The sequence below is a fragment of the Schistocerca americana genome, chromosome 8 (genome assembly GCF_021461395.2).
Source record: "Schistocerca americana isolate TAMUIC-IGC-003095 chromosome 8, iqSchAmer2.1, whole genome shotgun sequence".
NCBI classification, from domain to species: Eukaryota; Metazoa; Arthropoda; class Insecta; order Orthoptera; family Acrididae; genus Schistocerca; species Schistocerca americana.
Window position 1 is genome coordinate 289,670,056 of NC_060126.1, and position 23,441 is coordinate 289,693,496.

Below are 23,441 nucleotides of genomic sequence, written 5' to 3' on the forward strand. Positions count from 1 at the left end.
GCGATTCACGGACCAGAAGGTGAAGTAGAACTATACTTAACTTTGAGCTACAATTAATCTTTCGGAAAGCCACAACGCTCCACCGGAAAGGTGGAATTGCAGGAAACAAGGTAACCATAGACACCCATCCAGGTCCTTAAATTTCCCTCTTCCACCGTGATATCCCGTTCGGAGTGGTCGCATCGACCAACGCCAGTTATCTGAAACATAAACACATCAGCGGCAGACAACACTCTGGCGCATCAGACACACAAAACATATCTGCCCAACTGGTTATAAATAAACCTTTATTTATACACGGCACAAATGAACCCAAGCAGAATTAACCTACGTGATCACTTGCCCAGTAACGGCTCTTAAAATTTGATTAGCCAATTCTCTAGAACAAACAAATAAAATGATAACATAGAAAAGGAAATAGGAAAAATTATTTCGACCCGCTCTCGAACGCCAGGCAAAGACTCGCGCACTACTTGGTATGACCTCTAGCTATGCATTAAGCACGGCTTCATGTCTATTTGTCGTGCGTAGCTAGCACTCCCTTAAATGCCGTCAACACATCAGGTGGCCAGACCAAATACAGTGACATGTAACTGAAACAATCAAGATAGTTTTCAGTGCACTCGGGCATTCAGTTAACGTGAACAGAACCCACCAAGTAACAATTCGATGACTCCAGTTCATTCACTTTGAGTAACATGTAACAGACACGAGGGAATCTGTTCTACAAATCTCAAGGAAATCCCAATTACCGTCGGCAGCGGATCTGCATTCCAACGGCTAAGCACGCCGCAGCAGCTGCCCACGCCCCTCCATCGTACCGACTCGCCACACGTCACTGACTCTCACACAGCAGATACCCGAACTCAAGCCCCAGCAGAACGCGCACGCCGCAGTTAAATAGCCAACCGCCAAAGATGCTAAGATGACAAGCAGGCATCGAAAGTCGACTCACAACGATCGGGATGACAATCGATGGAAACTGGCGCCAGCAGCGCATCAGCTCAGCATTGATTAATCAGCAAGCAAATTTCCGAATGTAGGTGTAACAAAAGCAAGAAGTAGGACGTGGCCCACCGACTCAGCTCAAATTATGTGAATAGAAGCAGGTAGATGCCCCTTTCAAGTTCCTAGAATATTTCGCCTGAGTGGACCATTGGAAAAGGTTAAAATACTCTCTTACGGATTGAAACATAGAGTATGACGAAGTTTCGAGCAATGGCTGTCGGAACTGTGGGGTAGTCGGGTTGGCATCCCCTGTGGTTGGGCAGTACCAAACCTTGCTACGATCTTGACACGTGTACAGTTATTTCCGGAATGTTGCGGAATGACAACGTCCAGGCGAACGAATTGAATGTGTACATTGGGAATAGCGCGGACGACTGCTTATTTCTTTTTTCAAGTTTAAATTTTAGTTCTTGTGTTTCGCGCTGCGACGTCGCTGTACTCGCCCCGAATGGCTGCCCCTCCCGCTCCTAGGAACGGCCTATCGTAGTGTGGGAGAGGGAACGTTGCAGTCAGTCCACAGGTTGCGATCCCTGCACGTTATGCCCTCATGCCCAACATGTCACGATTCAGTTTACTGAATTCTCAAAAAAGAGGGAAAAAAGCAGGTAGGTGATGGGACCACAAGTTTAGTACTTCGGAGGCCAAGTTTCTATTCCTGCTGGTTTCAGCGTTTTCTTCTTTCATTTTATTTTATTCCTCGCAATGTTAAACAACTAATGTACATAAAATTTAAATATATCTGAACAGGTTAATTTATATACGTAACATTTAAATGTGTTACGATAGCTACCCTTGCAAGTAAAAAGGCTATAGGCCACGACATTTTGCTCCAGCCGCCACTGTTCATAAGTAATACATCAAAATCAAAAGGATCAGAATTCTTGTTGAAATCAATCCGCTTTATGTGCTCGCTTCACGCTTGATGCCGTCAGCCACCTTGATGAATGCACTTGCTGTGCTATGTTCCAGGAAGCCTGAATGGCACTTATCGTGGATGTTATAAGTTTTAAGATTATCTGTCAGTTCACGAACAATGTACTCCAACGGTTTAGATACAGCAGGCCTATAGATGCCTGGTGATATTTGGTTATAATTCTTGTGTCCTGGTCGAATGAAGTACTTCCACTCAGTGGTAGATATTCCACTAAAAAGAGAGAGATTGTAGAGGTCTGTAAGAACTGGAATAATAGTATCGGTAAGGTCTTTAGTTGCATCTATGCTCATTTCATCATTTTCTACATTATGACAAGAGATTACCACGGCTGCTTTTCGTACTGTGTGTGTCAAAACATGTTTTAAGAAAAACGTATCTGTGGATAAAGCTCTATCTTGCGGCTAACAGTTTATCGCAACTTGAGACCTGACTGAAAAAGCGTCATATTTCACCTTCTCTATGACGAACCCAAATACTTTCAATAACTTTTCTTATGTCTTGTATTGTTCCAAAAAACCTTACACGTTTCGACTTTCTGTCATTTTCAAAGGCAGTATTATGTCAGTCATATAAAATTGTTCATTAGATACGTAGTATCACGTCAGCATTTTCAATCACGGGACAAGTGCAACTGGTCAAGTAGTTTGTTCCACAGTGCCATTAATTTGATTGATTCGTTTAGAAGTGATGGCGTATTACGCACCAAGTGCCCCACCAAAATAACACCAGCGGCGAAAGCCTGTGAACTTTGACAGGTCTGCGAGCAGTCCATCGCATGGGGCCACCACGGTCAGTACATATTTTTCCCAACTGTATTTCAAACGAAGGCACACTTAGCATCGAATGGAAATGATACACAGTGAATGCTTAACCATAATCCTAGTTTACGCCTCAACATGCAGTGCCCGACAAAGAAATGGAGCATCCAGAAGCCATGGTCGGATATCAGCGTAATGAGCGAGCTCACATATTGGTAAGATTGTTTTGGCTATGCTGCGGAAGTTTCGCTGGAAAGCCCTTACACATTCTCCGTACATCCCGATCTCTTTCCATGCGATTTCTATATTTTTGGAGACCTGAAGGAAGACATTCGCGGCCGTAGTTTTCTTCGGATGAAGAGGTGTGCGCCTGGGTACAGTCATAGCTCCATACGAACAGCAATCATTTTTCCATGAAAGCACTCACCGTCTAGTTTCAGTGTGGGATAAAAGTATTAACAGTTATGGCGATTACTTTTGACATAATGAACAGTTTAGCTACTTTTTTCATTTGACTTCCCCTTGTAATTTCGGTTGCTCATCCTACTCGCATCTACCCTCACTTCCAGCTGTGGTAGGAGTAATTTTTCCAAGCCAATAGGCCGTAATGGTATTTGTATTATGTCTGGTTTAAAGCTCACCATGCTTTACGAAGCTGCACGTATATGTTACCACATTCCCTACCTTTCTAACACCCTCATGCGCAGGAGAGTTAGGAATGTCCCTGTCCCATCGTATACATGTAAATATATGTAATGTATGTATAATATATGTAAATACAGTAAATATAGGATACAGCTCGAAATACCTCAAGACTTCCCCTTCGTAGGGCTAAAATCATCTCAGATCCACAGATCTTATCAGTAGAGCTTCGGCGTCTTCGCTCTGTGTTTGCTCAGAACAGATACGCTTGTAATCGAATTCGAAGTACATTACAACCAACACGCTCTAAACCTCATGAAAAGGCAGGAGCAATGGAGAACTCTACGACGATGTTTTTCCTACCTTATGTTGAAGGCGTGTCGTTAAATATCAGCAGACTGCTCAAGAAACATCAAATAACGTATGTCTTCCGCCCTCCAGCGCGAGTGCAAACAATGCTGTATTCTATTAAAGGCGATCTAGGTCTAAGCAGCCAGCAATATATCAAATCCTGTGACAGTGCAGTAAATCATACGTCGGTGAGATATAAAGGCTGTTAAAGATAGATACGACAACATAGACGTCACACCACGTTTGGTTAGCCAGAAGGTCTGTTGTTGCCCAACACCGCCTTGCACTGGGCATACCATGCACTATGGAGAAAGAAAGGTCCTTTCGTCCGCCTCCATGTACGGGGCTCTGTAATTACAGAAGCAGTCAACAAACACTAATTAACGACCTGGTTAACAGAGACACAGGGTTACCATTTAGCAAGTCATCAGGAACAGCACTGGAAATTCTAAGCGATCGTCGGCCACAGACGAACGAATCCATGGAGTCAACACAGACTGGTAATCGAAGTTCGAACACTTAAAGTGGGCGCCAACACCCTGCACGCCCGTGCTCTAGCCCCTACCTGAGGCTGCGCTTTTCCCGCATCGCGCATGAGAAACAACAAACATGTTTACACATTATATACACTTTGGGAGAGAAAGAATCGTTACGTAAGGGGAAAAATAGGTAAAGTTTTTAGAACCTTGCTCTCACTTCATCTGACTACCTCTTCACGTTTGTCGGTGGATTCCTGTGAGTGGGTGGACAGTGCTACGTGGTCGCTTTCGGACTGGATACGGCAACAGATGGTGACGCGTTAAACTTTCAAGACCCATTATCTTACGCGCTAATCATCGCAATAAGGTAAACCATGCAGCCGCGCTGTGTTCAATTTCACGAACAAACCACTGAGTAACGCTGCGAGATCAGTGTTGGAAGAGTAACTACATTTTGCGCCTACTCCACAAACTTTGCCCATCAAAGATTTTATCAGTGCCGTTGAGCAAGGTATCTTGACTGTTCCAAGTTAGACTGCTGAAGAAATAAGGCGAGAGACATGCAGGGCCGTAACTAGGCTGCCTGCACCCAAGCGGAACATCAGCACTGAAAAAAGAAAAGCACTCAGTTCCTTAACAGAACGCACAGTATCAGCAATTATATCTGATGATGCGGGAAATGCTACCGTTCTTCTGCCTGCAATATTTTTCTTTGCGAGATGGTGGATGTACTGCAGGACCCAGTGTATCGTTATCTCCGGAAGGAACCAATGGATGCAGTACAACAGAAGCCATCCACCCTCCTCAAATCCAGCCAATTTCATGTATATCTGATAAAGAGCTTAGCAGTGAAAGCGCCAGTTCCATCACGACTTTATAGCCCTCCTAAGACGTTCCACTTCAGCCCATTATGAGCAATATAGCAGCCGCTGCATACTACCTAGCAAAACATCTGGCTTAACTTTTGAGCTCTTTCGTAAGGAAATGTGAACACCAAATACGAAACTCAGATTATTTTATACAGTGACTGAATAATTTGCGTCTCCAACTTATTGACGCATTAGTGAGTTCCTTATTCATACGACAACCCCTGGTAGATTCACTCCAACTCATAGGAGCTAAGAAGGAGGACAGCTCACATTCTTTGAAAAATGTGCTTACCTCGATTTACTTTTTATTTAATGAACAATACTTTGAGCGAACAGACATTGTTAATAGGAAGCAGCTCTTTGTCTCCCCCACTAGCAAAACTTTTTATGGAAGACTTCGAACACAAAACACTATAGTCGGTAGTTTAGAAATCCAAATGTTTCTTAAGATATGGCCACATGGGTCAGCAAAGATTCCTTATTTTCTGGAACACCTTAACTCCCTCCATCCGAAAATTTACTTCACCATGAAAGCAGAGGAACATGAAACCTCCCTTTTTTATATGTCTTGGTCTCAGTATGTTCCATAAACCAACTTACACTGAACTATATCTACGATCTACGGGCTTCCATCACACATACCAACACACTGGAGTATCAGGTACTTTCGTTCATAGGGGTAGAGTTACTTCATATCCAGAGAGATTTTCAGCAAAGGTTAGCCATCCTCGTTCTGGCCCAGAACGGGTTATCCGATAACCAGATTCGAAATACACTTCAACGAACACGCACAACACCTCAAGAACAGACAGAAGAAACGGGGAACTCTATGAGAATGATTTTCTAACTTATGTTAGTGGCATGTCTTTTAAGATCGGCAGTATGTTCAAGAAACATCAAATAAAATGTGTCTTCTGCGCTCCAACAAACGATGATAGGTTCTGTTAATGACAACCTAGGCGTGAGGAGACTAATAATATACCGCGTGATCAAAAGCTCAGTATAAATTTGAAAACTTAATAAACCACGGAATAATGTAGATAGAGAGGTAAAAATTGACACACATGCTTGGAATGACATGGGGTTTTATTAGAATAAAGAAAATCGCAAAATGTCCGACAGATGGCGCTGGACAGCAAAACGTCAGTGACTGCGCATGACAATCGTGTATAAAAGGAGCTGTAATGAGAGAATCAGATGCGCCAGCAATCGCAGCATGTTGACGTACCTGAAAAGGCGCTTTTAGTGAAGCTGTATTATCAGAATGGGCAATGTGCTAGTTCAGCGTTACGATCCTATCGCCATAGGAAGGGGATTCGAACGGGTAAAGGTCCGTTGACAAATGCAGCTGTGGCGAGAATGATTTCGAAGTTCGAAGCCACGGGTTGATTAGATGATAGACCCCGTAGTGGCCGACCGAGCACAAGGCGTAATGCTGCTGAGATAGTTCAGGAAGAAATGAAGACTGTAGCGGGTTCGTCTATGCATGGGGTAGTCAGCGTTGGTGCAGTCGCACGTCGCACCGGCATTCCATACACTACTGTTTGGTTGGCACTTAGGCGCACCCTCCGATACTATCCGTGCAAAATCCATCGGCATCATGAACTGTTACCTGGCGATTTAGTGAAGCGGAGGGCTTTTGCGGTGTGGGCGTTTCAAAAGATGGCAGAAGATGACGATTGGTTGAGTAACGTGTTGTGGACCGACGAAGCTCATTTCACGCTCCGAGGGTCTGTCGACGCCCACAATTGCAGAATTTGGGCTGCCGAAAATCCTAGAACTGTCGCGGAAACTCCATTGCACGACGAGAAAGTCACGGTATGGGTTGGATTTACCACGCCTACCGTTATCGGGACTTTTTTCTTCGAGGAAATGCGTGATTCTGGTTTTGTAACTGCTACCGTGACGGGTGAGAGGTACGCCGATATTTTGCAGAATCGCATCATCCCCAGCCTCGCTGATAAACACCTGCTGAAACGTACGATGCTGGATGGCGCTCCACCCCATATTGCTAGAAGCGTGAAAGATCTCTTGCGCGCGTCGTTTGGTGATGATCGTGTGCTCAGCCGCCTCTTTCGTCATGCTTGGCCTCCCAGGTCCCCAGACCTCAGTCCGTGCGATTATTGGCTTTGGGGTTACCTAAAGTCGCAAGTGTATCGTGATCGACCGACATCTCTCGGGGTGCTGAAAGACAACATCCGGCGCCAATGCCTCACCATAACACCGGACATGCTTTACAGTGCTGTTCACAACATTATTCCTCGACTACAGCTATTGTTGAGGAACGATGGTGGACATTTTGAGCATTTCCTGTACAGAACATCATCTTTGCTTTGTCTTAATTTGTTATGCTGATTATTGCTATTCTGATCAGATGAAGCGCCATCTGCCGGACATTTTTTGAACTTTTGTACTTTTTTGGTTCTAATAAAACCCCATGTCATTCGAAGGGGTTGGGTTGGGTTGTTTGGGGAAGGAGACCAGACAGCGAGGTCATCGGTCTCATCGGATTAGGGAAGGACGGGGAAGGAAGTCGGCCGTGCGCTTTCAAAGGAACCATCCCGGCATTTGCCTGGAGCGATTTAGGAAAATAACAGAAAACCTAAATCAGGATGGCGGGACGCAGGATTGAACCGTCGTCCTCCCGAATACGAGTCCATGATGATGATGATGATGGTTGGTTTGTGGGGCGCTCAACTGCGTGGTTATCAGCGCCCGTACAATTATCCAATCTTTGCTCAGTCCAATTTCGCCACTTTCCTGGATGATGATGAAATGATGAGGACAACACAAACACCCAGTCATCTCGAGGCAGGTGAAAATCCCTGACCCCGCCGGGAATCGAACCCGGGACCCCGGGCTCGGGAAGCGAGAACGCTACCGCGAGACCACGAGCGGCGGACAATACGAGTCCAGTGTCTAACCACTGCGCCACCTAGCTCGGTATGTCATTCCAAGCGTGTGTGTCAATTTGTACCTCTCTATCTACATTATTCCGTGATTTATTCAGTTTTCAAATTTATACGGACTTTTTGATCACCCAGTATAAAATCCCGTTACAGTGTGGGAAATCATACATTGATCAGACGTGTCGCACTGTCAAAGGTACAGGTACAGAATATAGACATCACAGCAGATAAGGTCAGCAACAAGAGTCTGTCATTGCTGAAGACTATCTTGACATGGGACACAGCATGCACTACAGAAAGATAAAGATTCTACTTCCAAGTGCTGGGAATACATCATTAAAGAAGCAGTAGAGAAACAAATAAATATTGACTTGGTTAATAGAAACAAAGGTTTATGAATCAGAGAAGAGTGGGAACCAGCATTGACAGTGCTATGGCATCATCGCCCACAAGGCATCGAGCCATCACCGACGGGGAATCGAACTCCGGACACTTAAACTGGGAGCCAACACACTCCCCGCGCACTAGTTGCGCCACAATCGTTTGCGGTTGCGTTTTTTACAGGTCTCGCATGTGATGACCGCGACCCATTTCTCCAGCAGGCGGCTGTGGGTGTCGACGACCTCTCTGATTCGTCTACGATAACGTTATCGCCCCACGTTTTGTCGCCTGCGATTTTCTTGTGAACCAGCGCACATATGGGCCACACACTGCGGCAACACATTAGTAATCTCTTCAATATGATGAGCAACTGTCTCGTGGAAACTGAACAGCTATCACAACTTTAGCCGATGCGGTACCCATGAACCACTGAACCAGTTTTTACGTCGGGAAAGTCTCAAATAGCACATCCGTCTCCTGACTTACTATACGAGTGCGATTTCTTTGGCCAAGTGGGTTATGTGTTAGATTACTGCCAAAAGGAGTTGGCCTCTAAATCTCATCCGAGTAAGGACTGTCGGTTATGTAGCCTTGGCCAGTTTCGTTCTATTAATAGTATTGATTCAATTAATTTCCAATTTGATGTCCAACATTTTGGACAGGAGAAAGAACAACAGTTACTATTAAATGAATTTAAAAAAAATGGTTGAAATGGCTCTAAGCACTATGGGACTTAACATCTGAGGTCATCAGTCCCCTAGACTTAGAACTACTTAAACCTAACTAACCTAAGGACATCTGCAAGGTCTCTGTTGGATTCCTTTCATGTTAATTTCTTAAATCTCTTGTCATTTACGGCATACATTCCACTTCTAAATTTACTGTGGTGTTTCTGACTCTATCTGGGAGGAGACTGAGCAGTGGAACGTGTTACTTTTACACATAATCAAGAACGATCTGTCACACTACTACACTTTAAAACACAGTTTATATGTAATTCATGTCACACAGTCTCATACAGAACCTACATCCCATTTCTTTTATATACTGTATATGATAAGATACTCTCATCCCCCTTCCCTTCTGTGTGAAAGGATGAATGAGCAAATGTATTTCTAGTTGCATGATCCATGGTAGCCGACAAACTGGTCTGCTAGAGAACTGTAGGACCAACGTTGGAACAGGTAGCTACGCTTTCTAAAAGCAAAGAGGTTTCTATTCTTAGTATGGTCCTGTCCGTCCCTTGTCATGTTGGTATAGGAAGCTACCCCTCTGGTCACTTCCGTTTGTATCTGTGAAGCACCCTCGGTAGGGGCCCATGGCAGTCTGTCCGTGGCAAGCGTCCGAAGTGGGGGCCGGAAGTTCTGACGTCATGGTGCTTGATAACTGTGTCGAGAGGCAGCAGCATGTTCGTTCGACTCGAGGCAGCCGCACGAAGCACACAGCCATGCCGTACCATCGTAGAAGATACAGGAGGAGGAGCACACTTCCAGTGTACAAGACAGTGGATACATTTTCAATTACACCAAATGAGACTGGTGGAGTTACACTCTTTGTGTAAACCAAGTTGACCAAATGAAGCATGTGGTGCAATCATCAAAGTACCCCTCAGCTATTCTTTCTGGGAAGATTTCATAGAGAGTTAGTATGAATTTAGTATACCAATGTGTGGTAATTTCATGATGGACAGGATTGCTATACGAACGTAACTTCTTTGGGTGAAAATTGAATCAGTTGGTTGTGGTTAATTTCCTCTTGCATATGTTTCAACGTTCTTTGTGTGTTATTTTATGAATGCAGCGCTGTATGCAGTCTCCCAATCTTCGCTCCATATTTGATGTGTTCCATAAGATTACAAACTCACATTTTCATAATTGCAAATAAGGCACCAGTTTAGTTTTGAATCAAGTTTAATATGCTGAAATTTTAACGGTACAATGATCAATGTTAAAGTAAATGTCTAAATATAAACTGACTTATTTCTTTTTATTTAAATTCTTTATATACCACCAGTTGTCGTAAGATGACTATTAAAAGATTATAATTAATGTTAGTCTGGTTGGCAATTTGGTAAACTAGACTGGGTACCTGGTGAAACAATTGTTCAGTAATGCAAGGATAACTTCCCCAGATAGCTCACGGCTTTTAACCCGCTTTTACTATCTTGAATATCAGCACCGCTTTCAGAACAACTTAATGCATCAACATTACACATGGCGACACTGTTCTGCAATTCCGCTAGACTCTGGAATCTCTGAAACGTTGGATTGCGAGCATTGTATGATCTTAATTTTTTTCCCCTGCAGCGATCAAACAACTTCTGCGTTGTTTCTGAGCAGACTTTCAAAAGATTCACGGCGTTGTTGAACGGCGTTGTGTTGTTTCTCTTGTTGTTTTGTTTTCTATATTTGTGTCTTATATGTGTGTGTGGTTTTTTTTTCTCGCTTGTAAATTGCACTGACTTCGATCAAAGATATAAATTTGTTTTCCGTGCGAAAAAGTGTGTACTAGGTTGGGTACCTTTCGTGTAACTGTCGTAATTTTTGGGGGATACATTTATTGTGATTAGTGTGATGCGTACCGGATATAAATTGAACTAATGCTGACACGTAACCAAGCTAAAAGTAGGCGGTCCAACAACTTAAGCAACATGGACCAAGGGGATAATCTGATTTCGAATATTAACGCGTCGGACGGTTCCGAAAATGCAATGGGGAATACTTCAGAGGAAATGCAAAACAGGACAAACGGGCTCACAGTAGAGCCAAAAATTTATTTGCCTCCAACTAACCAAATTGATTTGGCAGAACTCATGAAAGCCTTATTGCATCAAAATAAAAAAAATGCACAGATATCAGAACAATCGTTCCGAGAGCCAAAAGAATCATCTGAAAAATCGATCCACGAACTAGGTGAACAAAATCTGAAAAATCAATCCGCGAGCTAGGCGAACAAATAGACGAAAAACTAATCCAGCAGACAAATAAAGTCGACAAGTCGATGCAGAGTGTGTCACAAAGAATAAACAATCTGGCTAGTGAAATAAAAAGTGGTATTATGAAAGAATTAGGCCGTACATTTGAACAAATCGATGATCGTCTGCAAACCTTAGAACAGGGCAAGCGGAATCGCGGTGTGGAATCGAAAGAGAGTGAGGAACAGCTACTTAGGAATTTCCAAGCGCTGAGAGAAGAATGCCAAAGGGAACACGAGCAGGTACCCTCCAGGGCCCAGGAGGCAGAAACGCATTGTCCCGCGTCCGTTAGCAACACAGTAGCGGACAACAGTCAAGAGATTCACACACTCGAACAGCAAGTAGAACAACTGAAGCAGACTGGGGCAGAGGACAACAGACAAATACATGATAAGATTGCGGCATTAGCGGACATCGTAGGCACAATGAAGGTGACAGAGAGCAATAACAATGTTACACCGGTAGCGGTCGCAGAGACCAAAGAAGTGCGTTCGTTTCTTAGATTTCTGGAGGGACAGTTCAAAGTGAACATGCGGCACAAAACTGTAGCAGACGAATTACAAGAACGCGTGGCGCATATGGAAAGCCGCATGGGGTGTGATTCTGAACTCGCCAATAGCACTAAAAAGAGCCGTACGAACAGTGCAGAGAGGGACTCCTGCCACGAGGGAGATTTTGACGACAGGGAAGAATTATTTTGAGGGGCAGACATGAGAAAAATAGAAACATTCAAGGGCCTCGCCAGGAGGAAATGCAGGGTTTGATTTCAAACATTTCCTCACGGTGAGAAAGTTTGAGATATTTCGAAATTCGCAAAAAGGAATACATCCACGAGCATGGCTCGAGCAATTTGAATTCTTCCCCCCCTACTGAGCACGTTCACATAAGATCCAATATATGTGTGGCTATTTGGAAGATGAACCGGCGATTCGCATGAGGTCGGCAGTGCGACACCGCAACTCCACTCGGGAGTTTCGACAAGCCTTTCTGTCCACCTATTGGTCGGAAGCGGCACAAGATAGGGTCAAGCATGGCATAATTATGCTGCCAAATCTGAATCAGTCTGGTTTCGGCAGCCCAGCACGCCTATTCGACCACATGCTCCAGGAGAAACAATTTCTATACGTCCCATACGGGCCCGCGGAACCAATTAGGATATGCATCACCAAATTGCCGATGTACTTGCGCCATGTCATTCTTGCGGGACAATGCAAAGAGGACGTGGAAACGTTTAAGACACTTCTCCAAGAGTTGGAGTATAATACAGGAGAATGCCCGCCTAATCAGGCACAAAGTTATAACGGGGCACAGCAGCGCGACCGTAGTCGTGGCCATAGTACTAATCAACGGCGTGACTGGTCGTCGCGACGCGAATGGAACAATAATCGGGACCGGCCATATAGGAACTTGGGTAACAGTCGCGAACACAGGTGGAACAACGGAAATGATCGAGGACGTGGTCAAGATCGTGAACGCAACAGTTACGGCAACCAGAATCGATACTACGGTGAACACGGTGGGAATAGGAATGTAGGCGGAGCACCACATGATGTTGAAATTCGGCCGGCTAACCTTAGACATAATCCAGAAAACGGAAATGAACAAAATCGGCAATGACAAATGATCAGAGCAGAAGGCGCCCAATCGGAACAAATGAGTGACATGGCAAATGAGTACATAGGGTATATAGAGAAGGAAGATATTAGAGAGGACAGTGAGGAGTAGAGAGGACGGTGAGGAGAAAGAATTGATTAGTTTACATTTGTGAAATATGCATTTTGAATAACAGGTTGGTAAAAATGATGATAAAGATGTTTCTATGTAACTGATTGAAGTGATGTTTGTGGTTTTTTTCTTTCCTTGTGCAATTAGGATTTAGGCTGGTTCAAATGTGAAGATAAAAGGTTTCTTTGTGAACGAGTGAAATTCTGTTCATGGTTTTTTTGTGTAAATTGAAAAGAGTCGCTCCTGAGGGAAGCAAGATCTGTGTTGAATTAATGCAAAACTCGGGGGAATATCCGATCTGTGGGTATTATGGGTCTGGCAAATCCAGGTCCCCAGCTGTTAGTAGCCTTGTTTCCCAGTTTCTGCTTTCAGTGCTACTATCTATCTATTACTATTCTATATCTGTCAGTATAAATGAGGATCTCTTGTTATAGTTGTTATATCCTAGCCAGTAATGCCACCCGAGCCCGCTGCCAAAAGGTTGGCAGCATCAAAGTCCGGACGCCGTCCGCATAAGCAGCGCCAGCGAGACAGGAAATCGCCGCAAGTCTGCGCGCGCCACCGCTGGTTTCTTAAGCGCTGGAGTCGCGAGCGCTAGGACAGTTCTGTATTCGCCGCTCAGTTGTATACTCGCCACCGAATTGTGTACTTGCTAGTCAGTTGTGTGTTCATCGCAGCAGAGTTGTTGTTTGTCGTCAGCCGACGCTGACCTAGCCGCTCCGACTCGAACTAGACAGATCTCTGTAGACACGGAGTTCACTACTGTGTTTCTGTATCTTCGTTAATAAAGATAAGTACCGACTTTTATTTAATCAGAGTGTTTGGGTTTTCATCTTTCTGTTCACTGTTCCAGCGGACCGGTCGGCCCGCTATTAAAAGTGTGGCGGTGACTTCGTAAGCCGTTTCTACAGCGAATTGCTTGTCGCTACGAACGCCGCCACAAAACTGGCGACGAGGGCTTCCGAACTCGTGTGCAGGGCTGGTTCAACTTGTTTCTGGTTATACTAATTATAGCGATAAAATTTTGGGGGCTGGTTTAATTTGTGTTCACTATGTCTGCCGAATTACATCAGTTGATCTTGTTACAGAGTCAGCAAATACAAAGTCTGGTGGAAGCAATCGCCAAACAAGCGGCTAATCCTCCAACACAAAAGGAACATGCACAGGCAGCACCACCTTTCCGTGCTTTTGATGCATCAAGGGAAGAATGGCGAGAATATTTCGCGCAGTTGCAGGCGCACATGACAGTCTACAAAATCACGGGTACTGAGCGGCAGCTTTATTTAATTTCCACTGCAGGCGTGGAAGTCTATCGACTACTTTGTAAGTTGTTCCCGGAATCCAAGCCAGAAGCTTTAGACTATGACGTTGTTGTTAACAAGCTTGCTGAGTATTTCGAGTCGCGAGTTCATGTGGCAGCAGCCAGATTCAAGTTCTTCAGATTAAAGAAACTGCCACATCAATCTAATAAACAGTGGTTAACAGATTTACGGGGCCTCACCCGTCAGTGCCGATTTAATTGTGTGTGTGGAGCTTCCTACAGTGATGTCATGTTACGAGACGCTATTACTCAAAACATTGCCGATTCTCGTATTCGTGCTGCTATCTTAAAGTTGCCTGACCCGTCATTAGAGACTGTGATGAACATCATTGAAGCCCAAGATACTTTTGACTATGCTGAGTGTGAGTTAGATCAGCCATGTATTTCTAAAAATGGCTGTGCTAAGCAAGTTATGTCACGCCCGCGGCCCCACCGGCAGAGTCAGACTGTAAACACTAGCTGGCCGCGTCATGTTAAACACATTCGTCAGCCGCGTGTGCAAAATGATAGAGTTAAGTCTTGCCCTAAGTGTGTTCTTGCTCATCCTCGTGAACGTTGCCCGTTACGAAACGCGGTTTGTCACTTTTGTCAAAGGAACGGACACATCCAGACTGTTTGTTTGCGTAAACGCAAGAACAATTCTAATGCTGCCCAGCCCATGGATATTCATGTTCTTCAAAGCCAGCCCGCCCAGAAGGTCGCGTTTAAAGACTCTTCCACGGTTCGTGTGGGTAATAAACTTGTTCGCAATAAGCCACCCACCCAGCCCTCTGCTATGCGACCCAAGCGTAATTCAAACGCTGTAAAACGTAATGTACAGACTGCAAGTGAAGCGGGAGTTGTTGTTCCACCCGCCCAACCCACGAGTTGTCGTAAGCAGCGAACACGCGCTAAACGCGCTGATTTTGTCTCTTCCGCCTCCACTGCACCGATCCAGAGACAGTGTAATAAACTATTTGTGAAGCTACGCATCCAGGATAAGACCTTCAATTTTCAATTAGACACTGGTGCGTCTGTGACTCTCATAAATAGTGCTACGTATGCGGCTATCGGCCGCCGTAAACTTTCAGCGGCAAAACATTCTTTGGCTACTTATAGTGGAGAACAAATTCCTGTGTTAGGTGTATGTAGCGTGCCGGCCACATTCCGTGGCAATACAAAAACAGTTTCATTCACAGTGCTCCGCGCTACAGACAGTGTAAACATTTTCGGATTAGACTGTTTTGGCTTGTTTGGCCTGTCTATCCAAGACAATGTGTTGCAAATTAATTCTGTTGTTGTTCCTCAAGACAGCATAACCGATTTGTGTAAACGATACAGTGACATATTTAAAGACGAACTAGGTTGTGCTGCGAACTTTGCCGCTCATATTACGTTAAAAGATAATGCTCAGCCTCGATTTTTTCGTGCTCGTCCAGTGCCTCACGCCCTCCGGGCACCTGTAGCAGATGAACTTCGTCGTTGGCAAAACAACGGTGTTATTCAACCCATTTCAGCGAGCCAGTGGGCTTCTCCCTTAGTTATTATAAAGAAACCGTCTGGCAAGTTACGTTTGTGTGCTGATTTTAAGTCGACAGTTAATCCTCAGACTGTCATTGATTCTTTTCCTTTGCCTAGACCGGACGAGCTGATGGATAAGTTGGGGGAAGCTCGTTTCTTTTCCAAAATTGATCTCCGTGAAGCATATTTGCAATTGCCCCTCGACGAGCAATCACAACAGTATTTTGTCATAAACACGTCGTTGGGGTTGTTCCGTTTTCTGCGTTTGCCTTTTGGTTGTGCGTCAGCTCCAGCTGTTTTTCAGCGTTTTTTGTCACAACTTCTGGCTAATGTGCCATCGTGTTGCAACTATTTAGACGATATTGTTGTGTCCGGTCGGACGCCTGCTGAACATTTCCGTAATTTGGAGTGTTTGTTTACAGTGTTGTCTCAGGCAGGCCTACGTTGCAACATCGATAAATGTTCATTTTTCCTTACGGAGATGGAGTATCTGGAATATGTTATTAATGCTCAAGGCATTCATCCCTCCCAGTCACATTTAGCAGCTATTCGTGATTTGCCTGCCCCTCGCAATCTGCAGGAATTGCAAGCAGTTCTTGGCAAATTGACATATTATATTAGGTTTATACCTAATGCATCACAGATTGCTGCACCGTTGCATCGTCTCCGCCGTAAGAATGTTCCGTTTGTGTGGTCAGCTGATTGCCAATCAACCTTTCAGCAGCTTAAAGATGCTTTATTGAATGATCGTTGTCTGGTCCATTACGACCCTAACAAGCCTCTGGTGTTAGCTTGTGATGCCTCTTCTTTCGGCCTCGGTGCTGTGTTGTCTCACCGAGTCGGTAACACCGAACGTCCTATTGCGTTCTCATCTAAATTGCTAAACAAAGCTCAGTGTAATTATAGCCAATTGGACAAGGAAGCGTTGGCTATTGTGTTCGGTGTCAAAAAATTCCATCACTACCTCTATGGTAGACCATTCTATTTAGTAACAGATCACAAGCCCCTGACGTCACTGTTTCATCCGTCTAAACCAGTTCCTCAGCGGACAGCTCAGAGACTACAACGTTGGGCTCTTTTGTTATCACAATACCAGTATGAGATACTGTATCGCCCTACAGCTCAGCATGCAAACGCTGACGCGCTTTCTAGATTGCCGATTGCTGCGGATGATGTCTTCGATTCCTCTGACGACTCTTGCCATCAGATTGACGCCGATGAGCATCAATCCCTCCGGGATTTTCCGATTGATTATCGTCAGGTGGCACGTGAGACAGCTACGGATCCTCATCTGAGTTTACTATTACGTTTTGTTCAACGTGGTTGGCCGTCCAAGGCAAAGGACATATCGGATCCTGTGGTTCGTCGCTATTATCCGCAACGTCATCTGTTGTCTGTTTCGCACGGAGTTTTGCTGTTACGCACCGAGAATGACCAGCTTCGTGTAGTGGTTCCCCAAGTGCTCCAATCCAAGGTCCTCGACTTGTTGCATCAAGGTCATTGGAGAGTGGTCCGCACCAAGCAGCTTGCCCGCCGTCATTGTACATGGATCGGCATTGATAAGCAGATTACGCAGATGTCTACAGATTGTTCGACGTGTGCCGAACACCAAGCTGCTCCGCCTCAACGCTCTTTTGAGTGGGCACGCCCTGCCGGTCCCTGGCAGCGAGTACATATTGATTTCGCTGGTCCATATTGGAATTCTCGTTGGCTCATCGTGATAGATGCATTTAGTAATTTTCCGTTTGTTGTGCCCATGCAGTCTACTACGTCTGCACAAACTATACAGGCGTTGACTTCAATTTTTTGTGTTGAGGGTCTTCCAGAAGTTTTAGTGTCTGACAATGGTCCACAATTTACGTCTGCTGAATTTGAAAGTTTTTGTTCTGCCAATGGCATTCGCCATGTTCTTACTCCGCCGTTCCACCCTCAATCGAATGGTGCGGCGGAACGTTTTGTACGCACATTCAAGGATCATATGGACCGCCTTCGTGCTACGCACTCTCGTCAGCAGGCCCTCATCACGTTCCTGTCGTCGTACCGGACCACGCCACGCGACGGCCCTTCGCCTGCGGAGCTTCTCCACGGCCGTCGTCATCGCACCCTGCTACGGTTGTTGCACCCCCCGGATCGACCCGCCGCTTCTGAGCATCGCACGCGTTTTCAGCGCAACGACGCCGTTTTTTTCAGAGTTTATCACGGTCGCCGTCGTTGGGAACGTGGTACCGTGATAAGTGTCCAGGGTCGCGGTTTTTATACTGTTCAAGGTGCTACTGGGGTGCACAGGAGGCATCAGAACCAGTTGCGCTGCGCTGGCCGCCCGGATTCTGCCGCTCGTTCTTTGTCCACAGATTTGGTCCGCGGCGGATTCCAGCCGCGCCTTCCGACTTCGCTGCCGCCCCCAGGGCAGCAGCAGCAGCCGTCGCCGCTACCACGCCGACAGCCCGTCCCGTTGATGCCTCCCGCGCAGCTTCATCCGGGAGCGCCCCAGGTGGTCGCTCCGGCGCCTGCGGTCCCTCTTCAGTCACCACCGCCTTCGGAGCTGATGGACGTCGACCCCTCAGCCGGGCCGCCTTCCCAAGCGGTGGCTGTGCAGCCTGTCCTGCAGCCGCTTTCCTTGGGCACCCCCAAGGAGTCTGACACCGCAGCGCCTTGTCCGGCGCCCACTCAGCAGCCGTCGACGCAGCGTCAAGAGACGCTGCCTCTCTTCGTGGGTCCCGTCGCCCCGTCGCGTCCAGTACCAGAAGCTGCGCCCGTGGTCACAGGCGTGCACCCTGACCTCGGTTTTCAGTCGGTGTTTCCCGAGGCCCCGCGCAGCCAATGCTGGGGTGCGGACCGGGGACTGCCACCGACAACAGTCTCCGCCCCGGTCTTGTCCGCTACGCCTGCGGCCAGACCCCTCCCCCGCCGTCGACGCTCGCCACGTCATTATTCAACGACGGTGCGGCGATTTGAGGGGGAGGAGTGTTATATCCTAGCCAGTAATGCCACCCGAGCCCGCTGCCAAAAGGTTGGCAGCATCAAAGTCCGGACGCCGTCCGCATAAGCAGCGCCAGCGAGACAGGAAATCGCCGCAAGTCTGCGCTCGCCACCGCTGGTTTCTTAAGCGCTGGAGTCGCGAGCGCTAGGACAGTTCTGTATTCGCCGCTCAGTTGTATACTCGCCACCGAATTGTGTACTTGCTAGTCAGTTGTGTGTTCATCGCAGCAGAGTTGTTGTTTGTCGTCAGCCGACGCTGACCTAGCCGCTCCGACCCGAACTAGACAGATCTCTGTAGACACGGAGTTCACTACTGTGTTTCTGTATCTTCGTTAATAAAGATAAGTACCGACTTTTATTTAATCAGAGTGTTTGGGTTTTCATCTTTCTGTTCACTGTTCCAGCGGACCGGTCGGCCCGCTATTAAAAGTGTGGCGGTGACTTCGTAAGCCGTTTCTACAGCGAATTGCTTGTCGCTACGAACGCCGCCACAAAAATAGTATGCGTGCTGTATGAATATTTTAAGATAGGAGAACTCTGATAAAGGAATGAGTAAGTTTAGAATCTTGAAAACAGGATGCAATAATACGATTGTTTAACCAATGGCTTCCCAATATGTGATGATATGTTAATATTGATGATATATGTCTTTTTTGTTCTTTATAGCTGAGTACGTAAAGTGCTGTTTGTGGATTTCGTAAGTAGATTGATTCCCATCAAGGTGAAAGAAGAATTGTGGTTTGTGTAATTTACGTGGGCCCTAAATATTATTGTGGTAGTCAAATGACGAGCAGTTTTCCAGCAAATGGAGAATGTAACAGAAATATGGATCCTTTTTGTAGTCTTGATTGATGTTGAGCCAGAGCCTGAAAAATTATTCTGCGTTAATAATTGTCCTAGAAAAGTGAGGTTTATGTGTTTTGCTGATGCTGTGAACATTACAGCTTACTGTTTTCGCTGGTGCGGGATGCACTGCAGCCTATATGAGTTGAACTCAAGAAATTTCCCTCTTGAAGGTAGAGGAAGATTAAATAATTTTGATTATGGGACCGAAGGAAAGCTTGGTTTAATGTAATAAGTATAAAGCAAAACATTTGTCATTTAAACTACAGGAGGATTCGGATCTTTTGTGTGCCGGTGCACAGTGATTATATGGATCTTAGTCCAATGCATATATGTGTGTTTCTTTCAGAGAAACTTTGACTTGTGTATTTTGCAGAGGTTCGATTTAATGGTGTTTTTTTATTAAACTGACTCTTGTATTTTGTAGGTGTTCTATTTTTTTTTTACTCTTGTATTTTGCACGTGTTTTATTTATTGGTGTTCTTTTTAGACGTGGACTACTGTACTTTCAGAGTTATTTCATTTATCAATGTTTGATTTTGTGTGATGTATTAGATTTGTGATATTTTGTTTCGTAAATTCATTCCTGTGGCATTGCTTCGTTTATCAGTCAGAGAGCTATTCATTCTCATTGGACTGTGATCGATTAGCCTTTGCATGGGGGATATTTATAGTGAGGAACCCCATAAGGGTAACAATCACATAATTCATTGTAGTTTTAGTATAACGACACAGTGTTCATTGTTTGCTAACTAACTGGAACATAGTAGAGTGATATATATATATATATATATATATATATATATATATATATATATATATATATATATATATTTGCGGATTGTGCATTGTAATGTTCTGCTTTATAATACTAATGTTATTTTCATGTTTTGTTTTTTTTTTTTTTTTTGCTGTGGCACCTTTGATATTTTCATAAATTTTACTTGTTAAGAAATAGTCATAAATTTTCCTGTGATCAGTTGGCTCTTGCAATGAGCAAATACTGGTGAACTCCATAAGGGTAACAACCAGAAATTGTTTTCATATTAATGACACAGGGACCATTGTTTTTACTTGCTGACCGAATTAGGTCTACACTATCTTTTAAATAGGTGTCACAGATTTTTTTTCTCTTTGAAATTGGTAGATTCTAAAGATGTGTTAAGATTGTTTTTTTCTTTCTCTTTGAAATTGGCAGATTCTAAAGATGTGTTGAAATTATTGTGTTTTAGCAAATAGCTGGTGACCTTTTGTTTTTCTTTACATTGTTTGGTTTAAGTTGGGTGTGAGATGCCTGCTTGGGAATATCCTAGCATGGCCAGAAAATTCCCTGCACAGTCTTTTCCCGGAGCATTGGGGTTAGGAAAGGTCTCCATTGGATTCCTTTCATGTTAATTTCTTAAATCTCTTGTCATTTACGGCATACATTCCACTTCTAAATTTACTGTGGTGTTTTTGACTCTATCTGGGAGGAGACTGAGCAGTGGAACGTGTTACTTTTACACATAATCAAGAACGATCTGTCACACTACTACACTTTAAAACACAGTTTATATGTAATTCATGTCACACAATCTCATACGGAACCTACATCCGCTTTCTTTTATATACTGTATATGGTAAGATACTCTCATCCCCCTACACTTCTGTGTGAAAGGATGAATGAGCAAATGTATTTCTAGTTGCATGATCCATGGTAACAGACAAACTGGTCTGCTAGAGAACTGCAGGACCAACGTCGGAACAGGTAGCTACGCATTCTAAAAGCAACAAGGTTTCTAGAATGAGATATTCACTCTGCAGCGGAGTGTGCGCTGATATGAAACTTCCTGGCAGATTAAAACTGTGTGCCCGACCGAGACTCGAACTCGGGACCTTTGCCTTTCGCGGGCAAGTGCTCTACCAACTGAGCTACCGAAGCACGACTCACGTCCGGTACTCACAGCTTTACTTCTGCCAGTACCTCGTCTCCTACCTTCCAAACTTTACAGAAGCTCTCCTGCGAACCCAGCAGAACTAGCACTCCTGAAAGACAGGATATTGCGGAGACATGGCTTAGCCACAGCCTGGGGGATGTTTCCAGAATGAGATATTCACTCTGCAGCGGAGTGTGCGCTGATATGAGACGAGGTACTGGCAGAAGTAAAGCTGTGAGTACCGGACGTGAGTCGTGCTTCGGTAGCTCAGTTGGTAGAGCACTTGCCCGCGAAAGGCAAAGGTCCCGAGTTCAAGTCTCGGTCGGGCACACAGTTTTAATCTGCCAGGAAGTTTCAACGAGGTTTCTATTCTTAGTATGGTCCTGTCCGTCCCTTGTCATGTTGGTATAGGAAGCTACCTCTCTGGTCACTTCCGTTTGTATCTGTGAAGCACCCTCGGTAGGGGCCCATGGCAGTCAGTCTGCAGCGAGCGTCCGAAGTGGTAAGATCTTCGTCTAAGTGCATCTCCGTTAAGTCCATAGGACAATGAATAAGTTCAGCCTAACTGAAAATTTAATAACCTTTATTTCAGGTTTACATCTAAAATATCTTATGTTATCTTAAATTGCAATGCAGTGTAATTCGAGTGTGAAGTTCAACATTACACATCACACACATCCATGCCCGAGGCAAGATTCGACCCTGCGTCCGAATGAATTTCCAGATACTTTGACTGACCAGTTGGGTGTAACCAACTAATTTAACTATGAGATCCAGCTAAACCCCCATGTTTGGTGTATTACTCTCCTTACTGATTTTTGAGGCCCAGTATTCATGAGTTAAGGAATATTATGGATAAACAACTCCCATAGTAGGTCATTAGGCCTTCTTACTCGCCGTGTGCCCCACAAGTATTTATGGTTCCCCAAGACAAAGGTGAAGATAATAGGCCCGTTGTAGACTACCGAGCACTTCGCCAGAAGATAGGTTTTGAGTCGTTGTCCTTGCCTGAACTTCACACGTGTTTCTTGGCTTGGCTGGAGAGCGCTGTCTAGCGGTTTTTGATGTGATTTAAGCCTACCAGAAGAATCAAAGTCTTGACTGCTCTTGAGTCGTGCGAGCAATCACATCAATACTTTTATTTGTAGAACGTCTTTTGGTTTCGTTACAAAGTTATAGTTTGGTGTCCCGGTTAGTGGTGCCCTTGCAGTGCCTCGAGCAGGATTTAAGAACACACTCACCTCACACTGGGGATCTGTCTGCTGGGGGTCAGGAATCTAGGAAGAGGTTGCTAGCTGTGGGGATCCGCTCTCCGCAGTTATATGCCGAATGTTTAATTTGAAGAGCTTTCCCACGCCTACTGGAGAGTCGCCGCTTCCCTCTGTCTGTGCTCTGGACATTGACAAGGCCTGTTTCTTGCTTCCGTGATTGTTGGATATATCCATAAAAACACCATTTCTTGTGTACGGTAAAGTGTCCGCTGCGGTCTGTGAAAAACTCTGTGCCTTTGCTACAGAATTTCGTTTGATGATCTCACCGAAGAGTGATGTAGCTTAACTGCCGCCCATTGTTTCAGCCAAAGCCCTTGAAGTGGATCAGCATCTCAGTAATAAGGACGTGACCGAGTTAACATTCATTCGCCTGTAAGAGGGCTTCCATTTTACTTTTTTCTATTTGTCAATACCTGCTCTAGAAGCACTTACTTTTACTCATACTTCTGGTGCGTGTGTTTTTCAGGTTTAGACATATATAATATTTTTCATTGTCAGTTAATATTAAAAGATCTGTGTGCATGTTGTAATTTATTTGCTTATGTAAATTCTACTTTTTTAATCCTACCTACTTGCAGATC

The 23,441-nt window shown here is 44.9% G+C and overlaps 1 protein-coding gene across 1 annotated transcript; it reads left to right on the forward strand.

Moving 5' to 3' along the window:
• Nucleotides 1–1,555: 1,555 nt before the first annotated feature.
• LOC124545775 (vegetative cell wall protein gp1-like) lies at nt 1,556–23,332 on the forward strand. Its single transcript, XM_047124722.1, has 3 exons — nt 1,556–1,613; nt 18,203–18,618; nt 23,327–23,332. The coding sequence occupies exons 1-3, from the start codon at nt 1,556–1,558 to the stop codon at nt 23,330–23,332; spliced, it is 480 nt and encodes a 159-aa protein (XP_046980678.1).
• Nucleotides 23,333–23,441: the final 109 nt, after the last annotated feature.